Source organism: Bombus fervidus, chromosome 15 (genome assembly GCF_041682495.2).
Source record: "Bombus fervidus isolate BK054 chromosome 15, iyBomFerv1, whole genome shotgun sequence".
Classification (NCBI taxonomy): domain Eukaryota; kingdom Metazoa; phylum Arthropoda; class Insecta; order Hymenoptera; family Apidae; genus Bombus; species Bombus fervidus.
In genome coordinates this window covers 4,705,856-4,727,592 of record NC_091531.1, presented here as the reverse complement: position 1 = coordinate 4,727,592, position 21,737 = coordinate 4,705,856, and the positions used below count along the sequence as shown (strand labels likewise).

Genomic DNA, 21,737 nt, shown 5'->3' with positions numbered 1-21,737 from the left:
CCTTTCAATACTCACGAGTATGCGTATAGTATCTCAGTAGGGTTATTTAAAAATGGCGGACGCATCGTCTTCCGATACTACCTCAGATTGTTGCTATGAATGGTTCTCTGATATTACTTCCGAAAAATCGGAATACGTGATAGTAGGTCAGAAACCATGCCTGTCTCATCGACGCAGCAAAAGACATTTCTTACAGAAGCTATTTTTAAGAGAGGTAATGTTGCTTAACCTTCAACTTACTACGAGCGTTAATGAAATTGACAGACTCCAAATAGCTGCCAAAATTTTGTGATAATGTGAAAAAGAAAAGGAAAACAATTAAGACATGTCCAGGAAGAAAATTTAAGTCGTTCCTCGGTATTGTATGCTTGTTGTTAAATGATACATAATGCTTAACATTTTATGGATGCAAGAAAAAATGTCCTTTTGTTCTTGCTCATGAAGTCTTTTAATCTCTCTTGTTTGTTCTCTACTGAAAATTAAATGAATTAATGACAACATGATACCTATAAGAAATAGAAATTTAAAAAATTTAAGAGCAACAGTGATCTCTTAAAACTTGTTAATTAGAGAGGAAGAACAATGAGGGTATTATAAAAAAATATTAATTTTTACAGATCAGAGGTTGTTTATCAGCGCACAACTATGCCTCAGAAGAAAGACTGTTTGCTACTGTACCTTCATGGAGACATTTACCATTATTACATGTAATCCCAAAATCAGCACTTGAAGCAGGGTATGTTTATTACATGCGTAAATTTATATCACGAGGAAATGTAGTAAAATGAGAAAATGTTCCTTCATTGAGAATCTTGTAATAACAATAATTATTATTATTGAAGACATATTGTAATGGGATTGACACAATGTGGTCAGTTTTTACTTACATACACATATACCATGGATGTGAGTGGCACTACCTCTTTGTACAAATACTTGTTACATTGGTGGGCCTTTACTCCAAATCATGTTGCACGTAAAGTTGCAGAAGTCACGCTTTTTGGTAATTACACTATCTACAGAGAACTTAGTATTGTTATATCTCAATGGCCACTGGAGAGGAATAAACTAGTGATACATGGTCTTTGGTAAGATTTCATTTAATTATTTTATATATCAGATAAGTCTTCAAATTTACAAAATAAATTAAGTAATTTATGAAGTAAGTAAAAGCAATTAATAAACATAAATTTCTAGTACAAATTGGCTACACCTTCAACCAACAGATAGAGCGTACTTAACAATAACTACAGTACCATCTCTTGAAAATTGTAAGGACTGTTTAAAAGTAGCAGCATCCTATGAAGAAGAAGGTGAAGGTAATATAACATTACACATATAAAATACATTGCAGTAAATTAAAAAATATTTGTTTGATTTTTTACAGAGCTTGCAGCAAACTGGGATGGTTGTGTACGGTGTAATTGTCTTCAACATGGACTCACTGTCCATACCACTTATGAAGTAATTTCTCCATATCCTAGGTTCCGTGCTACTGTCTGTTTGAATTACTGGAATCATGTGGTAGTTAACACAGGCAACTTTTTACATGTGCTCAGGGTGGACTTGGACATTCCAAAATCAAAAAACCAGAAGTCTAGCGATAAACAGGATACTGTAATTCCCGACACAGTGCCGTTAGACATGAGTGATGTTGAAGAATTGGATTACACAAAGACAGTGGAACGTTATGAGAGTTCTGACGAGAAAGTAGGCACACCCGAATGCGCGGTGGATCAATCGCCGCGATGCGAGTCGAGTATAGAACATGACTTTTTAGAAGAACCAATTAAATTAGATGATAAGTTAGGTCGTGATTCATTAAATACCTCAAGCAGCAATCAAAGCGACTGTGCCTGTGATATAAATAAGTCTGCTGACGTCGTAGGTGTTAAGCCGTGCGGGTGTTCCGACAGCATCGAGTGTAAATGTCGAAACAGTAGTCCGATCTCACGAACCGAACAGCAAGCGATCTCTGTCAGAGACAAAATCTTACAGGACTTCTGTGAGGACATGTCCCAGGAACTCAATATCGGTAGTGATCTGATCACACTAGTGAAGCATCCCTCGTGTTCCCCACGGTCTACGCCACAAAGACTTCCTTCTGATCTCAAAACTATGACATGGTCTTCGCCAATTCTTACGCCACCCTCAGACATCTTGAGAACCCGGAATTCAGAGTCTAGTCATAAAAGCACGCGCAGTCAACGTTCTAATTCTCCTCAACCTGGTGCTTCAAAGGACAGCAATGTCAGTTCTGTTAATTCGCCTCTTCATTCGGTCTCTATAAGTCCATCCTCTTCATGTTCTTCGCGATTAATGTCACCTCCTGTGTCACGATCCTTTCGTCATCCAAGTCCACGCAAAAGATCTAATTTACATTCTCCTCCTCCCATTGTGAATTCGACGCAGTCGAGAACAAGAGCTACGCATAAGCTTATCCTCGAAGCTGAAAAGGCGTATGAATTCACGGACGAAGCGCAAGAGACTTGTGAAAAGCTTAGCTCATTCCGAAAACGAAGGCTTGCTGATAAGAAGTACGAGTTCTGCGACGAAACTGAGGATGCCGAGAACATAGTTCCTTTCAAGCATATACGGGATCAATTCAAACATCGTGGCTGTTCAATACATCAGATATCGTCCTCTCCTACAATGTCACCTGCACTGACAAACGGTAAGAAGCATTGGGTGGATTCCGATCAGAGTGAAACGGATGATTTCAGCGTTACTCAGGATATTGGTTTGTCGAATGATTTAATCATTGATTCAGGTAAACTGAATTGTCCATATCGAGGGAGCACTTCGATCTTATTGATAAAGGCAATAACGTTATTTTAATTTATTAGCGGAAAAAAATGTGCTACGTCCATTGAATCAGAATCAACTATCCAATGGAGGCATAAGTAGGGATCGTTCTAATAAGCATTCTGTTAATTCCTCGCCATTAGTTCCAAAAATAAATTTACAGTATCCTAGTATAAAATGCACTGCACATTTCAAGAGAAGTTACATAGAACTTGATGATGAAATGATATCAGTTATTACAGATGTTGAAGGTATATTATAATTTCTATTATTTTTTGGTAATTAAAATAAAAAAAACAAGCATAAGCATCCATATATATATACATTTTACAGATGAAGAAACAGGAGGATATGTGAGTTACCAATGTGTGCTTCCTATGCATGTCCATGGATCTGGTTATGTTCAAATGCAAATGATTAGCAATAGCAAAGCTGAAAAATTGGTATTATGCTTAAAATTTGAATGATTTTATTCAACAATTGATAAGATAAATTTAAACAATTATTGAATTTTTAGATAGTACCATGCGTTTCGATAAATCAATTAAGTTTTGATATTGAAACGTTCTCTCATCATATTGCAGACTGGATTTGTATGAGATTTAAAAAGAAATATTGGCACTGTAGTGATTATGATATAGAAATAATAGATGTGTGTGCGTTAAGTGGTGATATTATCTGTCTATTAATAATGAAGATACAGGCTAGTGAAATTAGTAGTCAAACTCAATGGTTCGTACTAGTTTATGTTCAAGAATTTTCATTATACCTCAAATACTTATTTTGGTGAAATATAGCTCTCAAGAGAGAACACAGTATGAAGTGGGATGCAAATTCACATGGAACATTAATACAAGTCAATATAGGATAACTGATATATTACCATTGGAAGAAGTAAAAACCGAATCGTGGAAGCCAAATTGTATGAACGTTCCAAATTTTCGTAGTCCATTATGGAACCCAACCAGACGTTTAGCGCCAAAATTAAGGGAAAAAATACAACAACCATATGCGCACACAGTACGATTTTTGCATAATGAAATGACTTTGGCAGGTAAGCGTTCCAAATGAAATAAACATTATTTTAAAAAATAAAAAATACATGATATATTTTTTAGGCGAATCTATAACTAGACTTTATGATTTGGATAACCTGGTGGAATTTTACATAACACCGATGCCAAATTACTCTTCGATCGAGTAAATAATTATCGATTAAACGATATGACGCAAACAATAATTTATTTAGTGTTACAAATCTATGAGTTTCATCATCAATAAGATAGCGTGTACAATATACTGAATGTATTGAAAACATACCCCATACATTTATGATACTATTTCAAAAAATTATTAATTCCAAGCGTGAATAGCAACAGATGTAACACGTTGTATAGATTCTTATTGTGCTTTTTTCACGAGACTACCTAAATAAGTTGATTGTTAAGTGCCGCTATAATGGATTGTTCAAAACTTAATGACGTAGATTAAAGGTACTGAATAATAATACAACGAATATTACAAGCAGTTTGCTTGAACTTTGTAAATTATATTCTAGCGCTATATATTGGTTATTTATATATTATAGATAACTTTGGTAATTACCAGATATAAGTAACTAAGAACTGATTGTCAATGAATGTACTGTATATGGTCTCAAAGAAATGGAATAACTAGTAACAAATTATTTAGTACTTGGTCCCAAAATTAATTAGCAAAGGAAAACTATATCTCAACATATTTCTTAATTAATTCTTTATGTTAAAATTTGTCCTAGTTAGATTTGTAGAATTAAATACATTTATTTACGTTTTCGCGTTAACTTCGCGTAACCGTGTTGTATTATAAAGCCATTTTACCATAAACTTTTTTATATCTGAAAAACTGAAATACATATATAAATGTGCACAACGTGTGCTACTAATCACTGTATTGTAATGTATATAAGTACCGATTGTACTTTCTACAAAAAACATTTAAGATTTGAGAGATAAAGTTATTTAATTTGCTGAAGCAGCGACGATGAAACTGGAAAGGTCAGTTTCTTAAATGCAATAAAATATTTGTCATTACTGGCGAAGGATGGCTTTAAGTTTCTTACCTTTATAAATGCATAAGATAATTACTATCTGTGTGTATGAAAGTGAAAGATTATAGAATTCAAACGGGAATCTTGATAGGTGGTCCTACGCTAACTTCGGATCCTATTCCATCCAGTTTCAAACCAGTGAGAATTTCTTCCCATGCATTCATACACTGCTGATAATGTCGAATTTGTCGATCTGCCATTGAAATTAACATATTTTTCAAATCCATTTGCTTTTCAACGTTCCACCTTTGTAAATCACTTCGGAGATTTTCGTTTGCACATTCTACACGATCTTGCAATAATTCTGTTTGCTTTGCTAGTCGTGGAATAGTCTGTCCGAGTCTTTCTAATTTTTCGTCACGGGATTCTGCCTTCCAAAGTGATCCACCCCAATTTTGGGTTGAGGAATTACCGCTCGTAAGACCCATTAGCTATTTGAATAATTAGTATCATAAAATATCGCAATTTATTAATAATAACTACATTTAAAAATAAAATGTAAAGTGCACCTGATCCTTCTCTAATCTTTTCTTTGCTAATTCTTCAACGGTCATTTCGTATTCAATTTGCATTGAGTCCCGTCGGGATAAAGCATTTCTAACTGCATCTACATATGAAATGTATTCTCGTTCCTCGTTCGTTACGTTTTCTAAGAGTTTCTGATGAGCCACTGCATTACATTCTATTGCTTTAGCAATAGCTAACAGAAAGGGAGCTAATTCTGGCTCTGAAGTTGCCCATAAGGTGAAAATTGGATGTAACTGATGCAATTCCAGCAAGTAGTCTAATAAAACATAATTTAATTGAGATCATAATAAAAAGTAATTAATATAACGGGTCAACTAATCTTTGGTTATACCTTGCCTTTCCTTATGTATACGATGATTTATTTTATCTACAGTTGCTAATTTCTCGCTAAGAGCTGTACAATAATCCCGAATTTGCTCAAATTCAAAATGACGCTGTTTCATGGTATATGTACTTGCGATATTTTGCAGAGAATCAGTCATTTTAACAAGAACATTTCCACGATTTTTACGATGTATAAGAAATTCCTAAAAAAATATGGAAGTACAATATTCAAAAGTATATTGGAGAAATAAATATATAAGAGACAAAAATATTCTTACCGCAGGTTTAGTAGTCAGAAAAATGTACAGATTTTTATCACAACTGAGGATCGGATGATTCACAACTCTGTTAAGAAATACATGTAACAACTTCATGCGTGCTATGATAAATTCTTTGGAATAACGATCTAACTGAGCAAGTAACGTATGTTTTCCAGGCATTGGCTGTAATAATAATATTAATATTTAATCATTCTCATAAGTTGTAAAACTATCCTAGGGATAAGTAAGTAAACATGGAGTTAATATGGTTCAAAAATGTATAATGACTCACTGGTATGATATGTGTAGGATATAAATCCACTAATTTTTGTCGCAACCAAATAAAATCATTGTAACGTCTCCTGACAATGTATTCTCCTTCCTCAAATTCTGGTCTCATGGACTAAAATGATGCAAAAAGTTTATCATTCTATCAATGCTCTTTATCAATGCTGGTCTATCATCCTCTACAGATATATAAGATGTATAAATTTTAAATAAAACTTACTTTTGTTGTTATACGAAAAGTAATATAAGTTTCAAGCGTTTCAAGATGCTTCTGAGGATTGTCTACTTTTACTTGTAGATCTCTAGAATCCGTTTGAAAATCTGATATTTCTTGCTCTGGTAGAGTAGAGAAACTGTCAATGGAGGGAGAAGCTATCTGGAAATAAAAGTTGCATTAAATAAAACACGATATTAAACGTAAATAATTAAAACTATTAATTGTATACAGTAAGATATTATGCAAAACTCGTGATTTTTATTTCTGTATCGTCTTAATGCAGTGACTGTCAAAGATATTACAGGTTATATCCTCACCACAGAACCCTCGACGGATGTGCTACAATTCGAAAGAAAATCGACATCGCGGCTTTCCTGCTTAATAACACCGCCGACTGCCATTGTGCTTACTTCTAAAATTGCAGAATCTTCCACATTCTTTTCACTCAAGTTCTCTACCTCGATTTCCGAAGAGGTCATCATCTTTAAACTGTCAAGCAACAGACACACAGCTTTAACAGCACTGCGTCCTGCGTCACAATGCGCAGTATTAGGTCAATCACGAATACGATACGCACATTGATCATGTTTTAAAAACTGGAGGGCGGTCAACAAAAAGTGACGAATCTGTATCTTTTCAGGTCTCTAAAATTCTAACAAGATATCATTCTATAAGTTCTAAGCTATCATAAAAGTACAATTATTTACAATAAATATGATGGGAAAGTTGTAAGAAATGTAGATGAAGTCGACGGTGCTTCGAGAGGCGAATTAGAACTTTCTGGCTTCGAATGATGATAACTTCCAAATGATTTGTAAAAATATATTGCTCAAATTGTTAATTAATAACAATAAAACGCGACAAATTAAGCCAAATATTCCATGAAATATTTTTTTATAGTTATATTATAACTTACTTTTAAAACAAGAGGAAATATATTGAATACGAAGAATTGCAGCTATATTTCATCCTTTTTTTATTCAGATGACATTTCTTCGATAAAATATTGGTTGTATCTTTATTTGCCTGATGCCTGACTAGAATTTTAGATGTCTGAAAGAACACAAATTTGGTATTTTTTGGCCATCCTCTTTTTTGAATATAAATAATTTTTACGTAATCAAATTAATCATTATTCCACATTACAATCTATAAGTGTTATAATTTATGGGTACTTTTTCTCTTACTAGATTCTTATAAGAGAAAAATCGTATATTGTTCTCTCTGTAATTGAAGAACTATAATCTGATCTTCGGTTGTTATAAAGCGTGGTTGAAAAAATTTACGACATTCTGGAGTAAAGAGCAAATAATTTACGCCCGTGGAAACCGTATCTCGGGATACAGTCGACAGATTTTCCCGCGATTAAAACTCTAAAACTTTGGCGTGTACTTCGCGAAAGTATGGAGTGGCAGGAAGAGGACGAATACAATTCCATTTTTTCCAAGAGATATTCCATAATGATGGCGGAAGAATCCTCATTGCCGATTATTTATTATCGATCTCAAAATTTGTTGTCAAGTAAGTTTTACATTTGCATATTTCTTATATCTGTCAGAAGGTTAAGCGTGCAGCGAAAGTTTATTTAAAATATAACATTTTTGTCATTGGGTGTAAACGTATTTAGTTATTTTAGGAAGATTTTATTCAGGTTATTCCTTTTTGTTACGATAATAGTAATTACTAGACTGCGGATTTTTATGCATTTTTATATTTTTATGAACATAACTAAAGAAATAAAATTCCAATCAAATTTCTAATTTAAATAGAAATTCGTTTCATCTACTATCAAATGTTATAATAAATATCCTATTTTGGATATTTTATATTTTTTTGCACATTATATGCATTGTGCGTCATGATGTATTTTTGCATCATCAGACTTCCCATAGATGTATAAAAATCCGCAATCTAGTAATTACATTTGTGCATGATTGGTCAGTTATTTACAATCTCTCACTCTTCGATAATTTCGAACAGCGCGCCGCGTGAAAGCGCGGTGTATTTGTATGATCGATTGATTCAAACGAATTAAATGCAGATTAAGATGAATTGAAGATACTCTGACATATTGCATACGCAGTCGAGAAAAAATCAGCGGCTAATCTAAATGATTATTCATCGGAGCAAAGCAAATGTCATAATGCAGTTAGTCGGTATCACGTATAGGCTGCGCATTGATATGCGATTGCGCACACATACACGAACTGCTATGTAACACAGTTTCTATTTATGAGTTACATTTGCCGTTTTTCGAAAAGGGGATTTCTATGGAAAAAAACCTTGAGTTAAATCTTATCTAAACGAATGTTATAGATTTTAGTGACTTAATCGAGTCCGACTGTTAATGTAGAAGAAGGGCACGCGCGACATTATTCATACGCGTATCAATAATTCTATAGACCCGGTTCAAGATTATACTGTAAGAATAATTTTTTACTCGATTTTAATCGACTATTAATAAACGCGAATTTTTATGCATTTATAAGAAATTTGAAAGCGCAGAATTGCACAAAATGCACGTAATACGAAAAAATGTATAAAATATTTAAAGTATAGTGCCTTCTGCAATACTGATAGTTAAAAGAATTTTTTACTGAGATTCTACTTTTTAAATTATATTCTCAAAAATATAAATTTACATAAAAATCCGCAGTCTAATTACCAAATTCGTTGTGTATTGCGGGATATGTAACTATGGATGATTTTAACTATGGTCGCGATAGAAGTGCTTGATCACGTACCATACACAAAACCTAGTACTAATTAAGTTCACTGTCTATCAAATTGAACTTAAAGATGGCCGAAACTTTAATAAAATATGGTTAAAAAAAAGCGAATACTATTTCGTTTACTCTAAAGTACATTTACTTATTATATCTTACTAATTATATATATAGTGGCTCGCAAAAATATTCGAACACTGAACACAAAACTTTTTTATGAATATATTATACACATTATATAAAACTTTTTGAAAATTTGTTAACACTGTAATGAGACACAATAATTGTGATTATAATTATAGAGTTTGAAATCAATTTGAAAATGTATATTAAAGTTACAAGACATTTATTGCAAACATACACTTAGTAAAAAATTACTATACAGGATGAATAGTAGTCTTAAACATAAAATTAGTGCTAAAGATGGTCTGGTAAAATATTATAGCTTATTAATATAGAAAATAATTGATTGTTCATACTGTGCTCATTCTTGCAAAGTGTATGTTTTCAATAAATATCTTATAACTTCTATGTACATTTTTAGATCCGTCTCAAATTTTACCAATATGAATCATGATAGTCACGTTTCACTATAGTAATAATGAAATTTCAAAATGTTTTTTATAATATATACATAAAAGTTCCTAAGGATATTCGAATACTTCTGTGAGCGAATGGCGAAGGGCGAATTTAATAATATTTAGTGAAAATAGTGAGCTTAATCAGACAACATTGATTTGAAAGAATAAAATTTAAAAACATAAAAGGATATGTTCTGAAAGAGCATAAATGATAGTGGGAGTTTGTAGTATTGGTTGTTTTGTATATATGTATAGGGTAGTTATAGCACCCTAAGGTAAACGAAGATTAGGTACGGTACTGGTTGTGACGCGGGCAGTGATGCCGTAGTCAAGGCGACCGCAGCAGCAGACAACCAACACTCCGACCAGCCGTCGACAACAAAATATACAGGTTTGTCGGAGTGTGCTGCTCCGCTTTTCCACTTCTACGGTGCCTTGGCTGTCCGCGTGGTTTCCTGGGTGACAAGTACGGCAATTCCTTGAACGGGAAAAGCCCGATTGAAATACGTGGGGGGACACGTTCGGTCGCGCAAGTGCGTCCGGGCGTCGTGTTGAAAGTACACGCCATTCATGAAGACAGGTGAGTAAAAAAGAAACGTATGAACCGCGCTTTCTTACGATTTTAATTATTATTGTTTGTGCGCGTGTTCATAGAATTTTCTAAACATGATTACGGAAAACAGAACGTAACGTGTTCGAACATACAGCGTACTAGCGTCTTATCAAACTTTGCTATATTATTAATTTTATCATCTGCAATATGTATTTGTATAGTGACAGTTGATACAATTTGATTATTCATAGTTGTAAGCTGAACTATCCAAATAACTATGATTTATGGTTCTGAGAATTTTTTCACGTTTCATAATTGTATTTCTTAATGCAGAGTCATCATACTATGGACATTCATATGTTACTGTTTGGCCTTTTTATGTGAGGATTTGTTGAAAATGTTCACACTACACTGTTAAGACTATGAATTGTTTGGTTGTTTAGACATTTATAGAAAAAGACTCTGGACCAATTAGATTAATCCTCTGATTTGAAAATTTCATTCGTTTTAAAATGTTATATTTTCTGTGGTCAGTATATCTTCTAAGTATTTGCTATAGCAAAGATTAATTAATTTCTCCCACAGAGAAAATCATTGCAGATTTCTTGCTTTATATATTCCCCTATTGCATTACGCTTTGGTGATTTTATTGTGCACCCTACCTGGGGGATATCTAATATTTGGAACCCTGTGTAGCATTTAATTAAAATGGGCTTATCAATGTACTTCTTGAAGCATGAAAGAAAAAGCCTACCTTCAGCCATCTAATTATTTTAAAAATGATGCTGCAATAAACTTAAAATTTCAAGTACTGAAATGTTTCTTGTTCAATATGTTTATAGATTATGTTTGTAAGATAAGACTTGTAATATTAAGATATTTGAAAGTATATAAATATATGTGATATTATATATGGGGAACATGCAATGTAAAGTAACAAATAAGGTGTGCTGCAGAACACTTTCAGGCATCAGTCATGCAGTCATGCATAACAGAGGCCAGGTGCATACACAGTATGCTTTCTAATGAAACCACCATTTTCTAGAATAACATAATACCTGATATCAAATAATATATTTTTCATATATTTTTTCTTAAATTAATTATAACATTAATAGTATCTTAATAGTTTTATGTTATATTATATATTTGCAAAGAAAACGATTAATATATCTTTTTTCAATAGAATTTACAATAAAAATTTCTATATCCTATTTTTTTTGTACCATCGAAACTTTTTCACGGGTACGTAGGCTAATTATAAAATTTATTGTTATTGATCAGGAGGGAGTTTTAATACTCTCTAATTGCACCTATGATCCGACCTTTCCTATCGATACTTTCAATCCCCTTGACAAGAGTTCTATGTCCATCCACGCGTATGCTACATTTTAGCCACTACCCCTCGCCCTTTCGTTTTCTTCCCTTTGAAACATTGTTTGGTACCTGTCACCCTACAGGTACAGGGTGTACCAGTACATCTTGCTACACATACGTCGAAACGACAATGCCGTGTTTCATTCGAGCGCTCTTTGAGGCTTCTCTTTGATCTATAGATTATTGAATGCTACACACCTGCGAGAAATTACGTAGGCGATTCTTCTTATATGTAGGTTAGGGTGTCTGTTAATCTATCGCTATAACTAACATCCGATTCGCGGGTATCACCGTTCGATTATGTTCCCTGCTTCTGCCTATCAACGTATACAATATGTATTCTGAAATTTATTATAATAAAAATGATTAACTCTACTATATTGTTATTCTTTCGATACTTATATACGATCGTATTTGTTATACTATAAAAAATAATCAATACATTCTTGCACATTGTATAATACATCTACACAACAAAATATACATCAAATTTTTATTCATTTACGAAATATTTATCTTTCTCCTTTTCATTTAAAGACTTTCCAAAATGTAGTACATAATACTTATCAAGTGGAATAATTTGTAACAATCTATAGATTTTATAGTAATTTTGCTTCCTTTATTTATCAATCAATTATATTTCTTTAGTGATTGCATTCTTTAGAACAGCCATAAGCATATAGAAAGAATTTATAGCAGTTCTTCCTGTGCTGAGTCTGTTGGAGAACGTTATTGATATTTATTATATTTGTATATGTATACTTCTACAGATTCTTCTCTTCACAAACGGGGAGGTAGCAGTAGTGGTGATACAGTAGGAGTAGAGAGAGGTGAAGGAGTGATTGCCATGACTACGACAGGAGCCCAGTATGCCCTCGCAGCATCCACCAGAGCTAATAACAGTGGGGGTAGCTCTACAACAGTGGGGGTGGAACCTAAGCCAAGCGTTGTTGTAGTGACTACTTCCAGCTCCAGTGGCAGTGGTAATGCAGCACAGAGTCAGTCTACGAGGGGACAGCAACTTATCACTGTTGTTACCAGTCCTGATCCTTCCAGTCCAAATAATCTACAACCTATACAGGTTTGCTCAACTACATAATATTAGTAAATTCTCTATTTGCTAAAAGATTTCCTTTTTTAAAGAAGTTTTAAAGAAATTTTTTTCATGATGTATGGAACCTTATATCTATCAATTATATATATGTTTCATATTATTGGAAATGAAGAAGCTGTGTTAAATATTTATATTATTATATAGAAATTTACTGTTGATCATAAGAACATGCATACTATAAATAATAATTTAGTTATTGGTTCAGGATCCGCTTGAAACAGCTGCAGACTCTTCCAACGGCTCAACAGGTACTCCAGCGCATGTTACAGCACAAGTTGTAGTGAATACTACCCATTCTGGTCAGCATACTCTTGTTGATTCTGACGCTGCATCCACGTCTGCTGGTACCATTGTCAGTGGATCTCCGCATTTTATTACAGTAACAGGTGCGTTTTGAGCCAAAGTTAATGTCAATTCAGCTGTTAGTCGCAAAATTGCCGATTGCCGAATCGAAAATTGCAAAACGTTCAAATTTGAGAACTTGGTTTTAAAAAATATCGTTGATATATATAAAAGGAAATCGCGATAAGTTGTCGAGAGACTCCTTATAAGTATATGTTAGGGGTGAGTATCAGGATCAGTTTGAAAAAAAATTATAGTGTTTGAGTAGAGATTTGGCCCTTTCCATGCTGCTGAAAAACATGCACCTCTGTTCTACTCTGACCACACTAGGCACCAGTGACTCACCATCCTACGCGTCCCTCACAACGGCAGTAGGTGAGGGCAGAATATAATTAGCATGCATTATTTATTTCATTACTAATGTACAACATACTTGTAAAAAAGTTATGTATTATTTGTTAATATGCATTAATTAATTTTGCATGTTATAGTACGTTTTTTATATGGATGAATAATAAAGAAAAATATAAATAAATTTAAATATGTGTAGATATTAAATTTTATTTTAAGAGTCGAAGCGCTTACTTAAATGCACTCTATTTTTTCTAGTAATTGGCAAGATACAACTGCGTAACTCCTAAATATTATGCATTTCACGAAGCTTAATTCGTGTGAAAGTGTTGTCTATATAAATATATTGAAATATATCGCGTTTGTTTCAGTGTCTGGTGAACCGGAAGCAGTGGGGTCCGAGTCGGTTTCTCATCCTACCTATGTTCAATATGTTGAGGGGGATGGTTCTACGTATATACCGACAAATGGCCAGATGTAAGTATATCAATATAATATTCAATCGTTCTACTAAATTTTATAATTTATCATTCATAGGACATACCCTGTATATGCTGTTGGAGAAGCAGGAGCGATGTATACTCCTGCATCCAGTCAGTACTACACACCAGCAACCACACCAGTAACTTACGCTCAGGTAATTTATAAAAGATCTTATCTGCTATTAATAGATGTAACTGTAATTCTAGCGTAATGTGTGGTTTTTAGTATTATCGTGAATAATATTTCATTGCATGTAGGTTACTGGTCAAGGTTCAAATTCTACAACTGGACAATTGTTATCCCAGGGCAATGGGACCTACCTTATTCAACAGAGTGTTGTAGATGGGGATCCGACAGCACACGCGTTAATATCTGCAGCCGCTGCACGTGCTAGTCCACAGACAGAAAATGCGGTAAGATAGCAATGCATGTTTATGGTTCCCATTGCTTTCAATTTCTTTATTATTTTGCAAAACTCTGTATATATATATATATATATATATATATATATATATATATATACTCTTTTTTTATATAATATAAATTTGTACGGAGTTGCTCTAGAATATTAAATAGCGAATGGTGATCTATAATGAAGCTACTTTTTCGAAATTGGGATTTAATGTGGTATTGGTATGTTGGGTGTTTGATAGGAAACTGTGGTTAGCGGGGGTGGAGGGGCATACTTGATCAGCGGTAATTCAGGAAGTACTGCTGTCACCGTGGAAGATGCTGCAGCAGCAGCTGCAAATATGACGCATGCCACTAGAGTTTCCCAAGCAACAGTAAGCTGATACATAATCTCTATTTGTAAGCTTAGCTGTACTAATTTGTTGTAGCATGCAAAACTGCTTCTTTAGAGGTGCTTTATACAAGCTCAAAATTTAATTTGGTTTGCCAATAATGCAAGAAAGATTTTTTCTAACATAAATATTACTAGCACGTGTGGGTGTTATATGTAGTTTGAACTAGCATTTTATCTTCTGATTTTTTATGTATATAGTGTTATATATGTGTCGTTCGTTAATAATATAATTCTAAAATTTATAATGAATTTTATGTAATCAGGTTCATTGGTTGCTTGAAAATTATGAAACAGCAGATGGTGTTTCTCTTCCAAGATCCACACTTTACAATCATTATCTACGTCACTGTTCCGAAAATAAGCTGGATCCTGTAAATGCCGCAAGTTTTGGGAAATTAATACGTTCCGTTTTTTTGGGTTTAAGAACCAGACGATTGGGCACAAGGTAAAGGACTTCACTGTTTTCTCTAAATACACTCTGCATTATATTTTAATTGTGTGTTGTAAATGATTTTGTTTTAATCACCATTATCTTCCACAGGGGAAACTCAAAGTATCATTATTATGGAATTCGTGTTAAACCCAGTTCTCCTTTAGTCATGCTAAATGAAGATGGAACACCGCGTCAGCAGCATGGTACAAATTCGCAAACGAAACGATTCAAATTCGTGAACCAGAAACAGGATACTACATATGAGAACAATGCGCATTCGAATACGAACGTTTCTTCGAACAATTCGCCGCCACAATATCATCAATATCTGGGTGAGGCGAGTGGTGCTATTCCAGAATTTCCAGAAATAATAGTCGGACATGGTTCGTCCCTTCCGGAAGATTGCACGTTAGAGGATATTGATACGTTTCGTAGTATATACAGAGAACATTGTGAAGCCTTTTTAGATGCTGTTCTCAACTTTGAGTTCGCTACTGTAGAAAGCCTTTGGAGAGAATTTTGGCGTAGCCAGGACAATAATAATGGTGATGAATGTGAGGAAGAAAAATATTTATCAAAGTAAGATTTTTATACTCGATTTTTTAAAGAAATTTCTGAAAAAGATTTTAAGACATTTTATACTGTTTGTTTAGGACTAAGTTATATCAAATGTGTAAATGTTCAGAAGTTCAAGATTTCATAAGAAAAGTTGATTATACATTTTATCAAAATTTAGTAGAAGTACTGATGCCTAATGTGTTGCGACCCATACCGAGTAAGTTGAATTGATCACGCCATTATATATTAGTAATATCATTACGGTAACAATTGATGTACAATTTCCAGGTTCATTAACACAGTCTATCCGAAATTTTGCAAAAGGACTAGAATCGTGGTTGACATCAGCAATGGCTGATTGCCCTGAAGAAATGACTCAAATAAAGGTAGTACTAAAAAATAATGATGAATTATATCTTTTTTAACAATATTTTATTTTAGTTGACTGCTGTATCTGCGTTTGCTCAGACACTAAGGCGTTATACATCGTTGAATCATCTTGCTCAAGCTGCACGTGCAGTGCTTCAGAATTCTAGTCAAATAAATCAAATGCTAGCTGATCTGAATCGCGTTGATTTTCATAATGTGCAAGAACAGGTATCTAATTTATTAAGGCTTAGTAATTTAATATAAAGTGTACCTCTTCTAACACTGAAAGATGCATATATGTATATTTTACAGGCTTCGTGGGTGTGCCAATGCGATTATGCAATGGTACAACGTCTGGAAGCAGACTTTAAGGTAACATTACAACAACAAAATTCATTGGAAGATTGGGCAATTTGGTTAAAGAGCGTTGTGACTCAAGTTCTTAAACCGTTCGAGGAAAAGCCAACATTTGCAAAGGCCGCTCGACAATTTTTGCTCAAATGGTCCTTTTATAGGTAATTATTTCAAATATGTAAAAGATTACGATTAATTCCTTATATCCTTGATTATTATTTTATTATTCATTCAATAGTTCCATGGTTATTCGTGACCTTACTTTAAGAAGCGCAGCAAGTTTCGGATCTTTTCATCTAATTCGATTATTGTACGATGAGTATATGTTTTATTTGATTGAGCATCAAGTAGCAGTTGCCACAGGGACAACTCCAATAGCAGTAATGGGAGATGTGTGTATTCTTGTCAAACAATGTAAGATATAATATTTTTAATGATTATTGGATTAATAGCTGTTTTTATTTTCTTTCAGAAAAGTCAAAATTGCTCTTTAGTTAGCACGTTTGGGGCCACTTCTAATGGAGGTAAGTTATGTTTGCTTAGTATTTTTCATGAATTTTATCCATTTACATGGAATTTGTAATTTGGAAATGTTTTTTTAGATGCGTCAAACACAAGTCAACCAAAGCGTATGAAATTAAGCTAACTGCGTGCCTACGTCTTTTAGTTTTGAAAATAAGCCAGTAGCACCTGAGAATGGAACGTTAGCACAAGAGCATGCAGGCCTACTAACACACTAGTCCCATAAATTATAATTTTATATAAGATGAGATCTTATTGTATTATGACTTGAACAAAGAAGATTTTTGCATAACGAACACCCAGGATATATACAATCTAAGTAAGTTTGTGTGATATAATGTGTAGGAATATGTAATGCAATCTCGTTTCATACGAGTATATGATGCAAGTGTAACGTATCGCTGGCACGATGTTTAGTACATTAATGTATCATCTAGTCGAAACATCCTTGAAATGTGTATGGGACCATGAATTTATCATGCCCTTATAGTATTCAATATTGAAAGCTTACTCGACTATAAGTTTCGTTTCCTTTGAAGCTTTCGAGCATTCCGAAAATTCTTAAACTTTACCACTAATAACTTGAACTTCGTACTACCTAATGTACTTTACTTTTTAGCATATTACATAAAAATTAAGTCGAGTGAGCTTAAAATAACAAACATCAGTTTGTGCAAAAGAAAATAGTCGGAAAGAGAGCATTTTTAACGGAGAAAATTTTTTCTCCTAGAATTCATATCGACGGATTCTATTTTGCACAAATAATTGAGTAACATTTTACAAGATCCGCCCTGTCGACGGTATTGTCAAAAGAAAGAGTAAGAAAAATAACTGTTCCTACTGGAGCAGATTCAAATTAGATTACTATAATGGTATAATCGATACCAGTTTTAAAAATTTCCGACATTCATATTTTTTAATGCAATTTATTAATTATACATCAAGCTGCGTAAAAAAGTTCTGTTGTAAGCCGTCTGTGTGTTATACTCTATATATATTCTTTCAGTACTTTTAAACGAATAGTACAAAACAGCGATGAAAAAAGTGGCGAATGTAATGGTATAATATAATCGTTTTGATTTACTGATAGAATATACATTATAGTTCTTACATTAAATGTATATATGTGAATGGTATGACAGAGAATTGCACAGTTGTTGAAATTTAATATGAAAGAGAAAGAAGAACATAAAATTGCAAATTGTATCAGTGAAAATCAATGAGTGTCTTCAAACATACTTCGCATTTATTACATAATTTTAATATATTTAACTACAGAAGATGATTTGTATTTGTAGACACTCAAGTAACTTATCTATGTAGTAAAAACTAACTAAATTTTAAGTATACATTGTGAATTTCATGTTATATTTTTTTGTTATATATGTATTATTTTATGAAAGCATGTCAAAATATGTAAGTTGTTACAAAAGTTGAAAACACATACTTTTTTTTTATGTATGATTTCATCATTTATTGTATTTATTTATTTCAGCCTGATGGCCTAGAAATTGGATTTCGTGTTACATAGTGATTTCATCATTTATGATTATAATTAGATTTAATTACATATATCACAGCCACTTCCTAAATGTGGAAATTAGCTGAATTAATGGGGATATACTATAATTATTTATGACTTACGATATGATACCAAAAGACTTATATTCTAATTTGATATGTTCATTTCTAAGCATTTTAGTATACGTTGAGAGAAAGGGAGAGAGAGAAAGAGAGAGTATAATTTGTTGCACACTGTAGGTTCATAAAAACTTATAGCTATTATTATGTTTTGTTTCCATAAAAGTTTGATATTTCTGAATTTCTCATATTTTATGTCATATTATACATTTATTTCATATATTTAGTGACATGAACAAATATATACACATACTATTATATACTTTGAGAGAAGTACAAAGTTTCAATGAAATTGATGTGTACTGTTTGACATATTTTCTCAGTAACTTGCTTATTATGGTTATTACCAAATGTCAGAAAATTACTCTAACAATTCCATATTTATAAAACAAAAGTACTTTATTTGAGAAACTTGCGCTGAAGTAAACTTCAATTAATGCTTGCACATTTACGGAAATGAATATTGAATATATTAAAAGATTATCTTCAAAATTATCACTACCTGCATGCGAGTTTACTCAAATACAGAATTAATGATGTAAACGTATTTTTTATTGCAAAACATTGCTATACAGATTGTTTAATTAGACTTTGTGAAAGCACGTCACGTATTTTACAAGAAATCGAGAATTATTACGTAAAATTATACGAATTGCTTGATTTTCCAAGAGAAATCCTGTCAGAACGTATCTCGAAATGTAGGAAATGAGTAATTGCATAAATGTTTAAATCCATTGTAGGATGCTATTCTTATTCAATATTAAATTGAAAGATAGAAACTCCTATGAACAAACTAAATGTTTGGCAAAACTTGGTGCCTTTTATTTCATACAAGAAAGAAACGAACATTTTTTTATTATACCTTGATTATATAAAGAATCGAGGCCAAACGACCAAGATGAATGGGACAGATAGTTATGCTCTTCCTTTAGGGCTTCTTTTATAGCATTTTATTTTGTAAAAAAGAGTTAGGAAGTTTTTTCAAAGTGATGGAGTAGAAAAGAGAATTAAATGAATGTATGAGAGGAAATGTATGCATTTTATAAAAATATTGTATCGAACAAAAAATCGCGATTATTTCTTTTAAATTTATTTGAACGACTTTTTTTTTGCAAAAAAAAAAAGATTTCTTCCAAAATAAAATTCACTTTGTTAAAGGTCATAATAAAGGGTACTAAATACTGATCAAATCTATTACATTGCGATGTTCGTAAATAGTTTTAACAAGAACAGGATACAAATATATATATATATATATGTATATTTATTTATTGTATAAAAGTATTGCATATATACACTAGTCAAACTTTTTATAGATTTAAGTCGAGAACAGGGATTGAGTATCACACAGTAAATTGACCATTGGTTGCGCATTATATTATTTGTGTGCAAAAGGAAAGGATAAAATATTTCCATAACTATAATGAGCTTATACATGTAAAAATTAATGATATGTGTACTTAGCATAAGAATGGCTTTCTAAGAAATTTCTATATTTCTTTTTTTGTCAATAAGAATTCATGCAATGATGGCAAGTATGATTGAATATAGAAATGTGTGTTAAACGAATTCATTTTCAAAATGCAGCATTTAAAAATCAAAATCAAATAAAAATGTTTTATTATATTACACAAAAACGATACTATTCAAAAAGAAATGTTTTGCACGGTTCTGTATTCATTGATACTTGCTTGTACTTTGTACTTCTTAGGTAGAATCGCTGTTCGTAAGTTTCACATAATTATCACAAAGTGCAAGCAATTGTAGTCTTGTTGTTGATGATAAAAGATCAAACTTAACACAGTTTCCTATGTTGCGAAAGAAGACGGCCTTAAATAATTCCAATTGTAAGACAGAAAAAAAGATTTACTACGTTGTTAAGAGATGAACACTGAGAACAAACGAAAAAGAAGAAAATTAAGAGATACTCTTGAGAGAGGAAAAGTAAAAGTATCGTTTTCCTTATAACTTAAAGAAAATATTTTGATACCTCCAGATTTGCACAAGTCGAGTGTCATTCATTACTGCTTAAATAAGATTATTTTTACTGAATGCAGCTCAAAATGATAAACAATTTATATAAATTATGTGAGGTGTAAGAAGCTCTAAGAACTGTGTGAATGTGCGAATCACAAAAAATGGAATAATAAATATATGTTTAAAACTTGTAAGATTGCGTTTGTTATCTAATTTGTGATGTTATCATAAGTCATTTAGTTGGCGAGTATTTTTCATTAAAATAATTCATTGAGAGACATTTAAAAGAATAAAGATAACTTAACAAACTTGAAATCTATCAACCGGATACCACCTAATTTCATTTTTATGTTTACTATAAAGAATGAAATACCTACAACATAAATAATACAATAATCATTAATGTTAGACTAAGGTCTTTGCTCGTTCAAAATTACTCGTGTTTCGCACGAATCACGTGTAGACCCCGGAGTCAAGTAAGTTGCTCTGTCAGTCGCTATGTTGCGCGCGGTCTGTATTTTATGTCGTTGTGCACGGTAGAATGAAATTTTCCAAATTTTTCACAAAATTTCAAGAAGTTGAATTAGTTTTTATTCATTTCGTATATAGTATACTTTAAAAAGTAAGTATTGATATAAATAAGAGTAATTTATAATATAAAATACTGTAATATCAACATAAACATTATTAATGCAGGCTATACTGCTTTCTTTATCTATCTTATTCCATGAGCATTGTTAATTTGTCGAGAATTTTATTCTTCTTATTCAATTTTTAAGTAAATATCCTCAGCCTAATTATTATCAGCATTGCGCAATATCTTGCTTCTTTTGTTTCAAATTGTATTTACTATAAAATTGATTAATTTCAGAGAATTCGATTATTAGTTTTGCAGATACTTGAAATAGAAAATAATTTATATGTATCAAATTTAAATCTTTTTTTTATTTATTATATCTATCTAACATATCTAATATCATATCTCGCGCATTAAAATAAAATCAAGAAAAAGGGGAATAATACATATTAATTAATATGGA

The 21,737-nt window shown here is 32.4% G+C and overlaps 3 protein-coding genes across 10 annotated transcripts; 2 read left to right on the top strand and 1 right to left on the bottom strand.

Annotated features, from left to right (window-relative positions):
- Positions 1-52: 52 nt before the first annotated feature.
- LOC139995031 (uncharacterized) lies at positions 53-4,885 on the top strand. Of its 2 annotated transcripts, none has more exons than XM_072018141.1 (10): positions 53-214; positions 618-736; positions 843-1,088; positions 1,198-1,313; positions 1,388-2,770; positions 2,847-3,056; positions 3,139-3,248; positions 3,323-3,537; positions 3,603-3,859; positions 3,924-4,885. In XM_072018141.1, the coding sequence occupies exons 1-10, from the start codon at positions 53-55 to the stop codon at positions 4,007-4,009; spliced, it is 2,904 nt and encodes a 967-aa protein (XP_071874242.1). In that variant the 3' UTR covers positions 4,010-4,885. The 2 variants fall into 2 exon arrangements, with proteins under 2 accessions (XP_071874242.1, XP_071874241.1); XM_072018140.1 differs by having other exon boundaries at positions 1,198-1,319.
- On the bottom strand, positions 4,031-11,963 carry LOC139995046 (sorting nexin-30). 4 transcript variants are annotated; one of them, XR_011801842.1, is made up of 8 exons: positions 6,829-7,073; positions 6,515-6,670; positions 6,299-6,409; positions 6,025-6,189; positions 5,754-5,949; positions 5,404-5,678; positions 4,907-5,325; positions 4,031-4,689 (listed from the first exon to the last, which is right to left on the bottom strand). XR_011801842.1 is itself a non-coding variant. In XM_072018179.1 (7 exons), the coding sequence occupies exons 3-7, from the start codon at positions 6,404-6,406 to the stop codon at positions 4,966-4,968; spliced, it is 1,104 nt and encodes a 367-aa protein (XP_071874280.1). In that variant the 5' UTR covers positions 6,407-6,409; positions 6,515-6,670; positions 11,947-11,963; the 3' UTR covers positions 4,031-4,965. The 4 variants fall into 4 exon arrangements, 3 of the variants coding, with proteins under 3 accessions (XP_071874280.1, XP_071874278.1, XP_071874279.1); XM_072018179.1 differs by lacking the exon at positions 6,829-7,073 and adding an exon at positions 11,947-11,963 and having other exon boundaries at positions 4,031-5,325; XM_072018177.1 differs by having other exon boundaries at positions 4,031-5,325; positions 6,829-7,072.
- Rfx (regulatory transcription factor Rfx) lies at positions 10,102-20,891 on the top strand. Of its 4 annotated transcripts, none has more exons than XM_072018145.1 (17): positions 10,105-10,398; positions 12,519-12,829; positions 13,068-13,248; positions 13,535-13,579; positions 13,927-14,032; positions 14,093-14,192; positions 14,296-14,451; positions 14,692-14,823; positions 15,107-15,288; positions 15,385-15,855; positions 15,930-16,051; positions 16,123-16,220; positions 16,276-16,431; positions 16,516-16,718; positions 16,796-16,949; positions 17,030-17,081; positions 17,160-20,891. In XM_072018145.1, exons 1-17 carry the CDS (start codon positions 10,389-10,391, stop codon positions 17,201-17,203), a joined length of 2,523 nt encoding a protein of 840 aa, XP_071874246.1. In that variant the 5' UTR covers positions 10,105-10,388; the 3' UTR covers positions 17,204-20,891. The 4 variants fall into 4 exon arrangements, with proteins under 4 accessions (XP_071874248.1, XP_071874246.1, XP_071874245.1 ...); XM_072018144.1 differs by having other exon boundaries at positions 10,106-10,398; positions 13,056-13,248; XM_072018147.1 differs by lacking the exon at positions 14,692-14,823 and having other exon boundaries at positions 10,102-10,398; positions 13,056-13,248.
- The last annotated feature ends 846 nt before the right edge of the window (positions 20,892-21,737 follow it).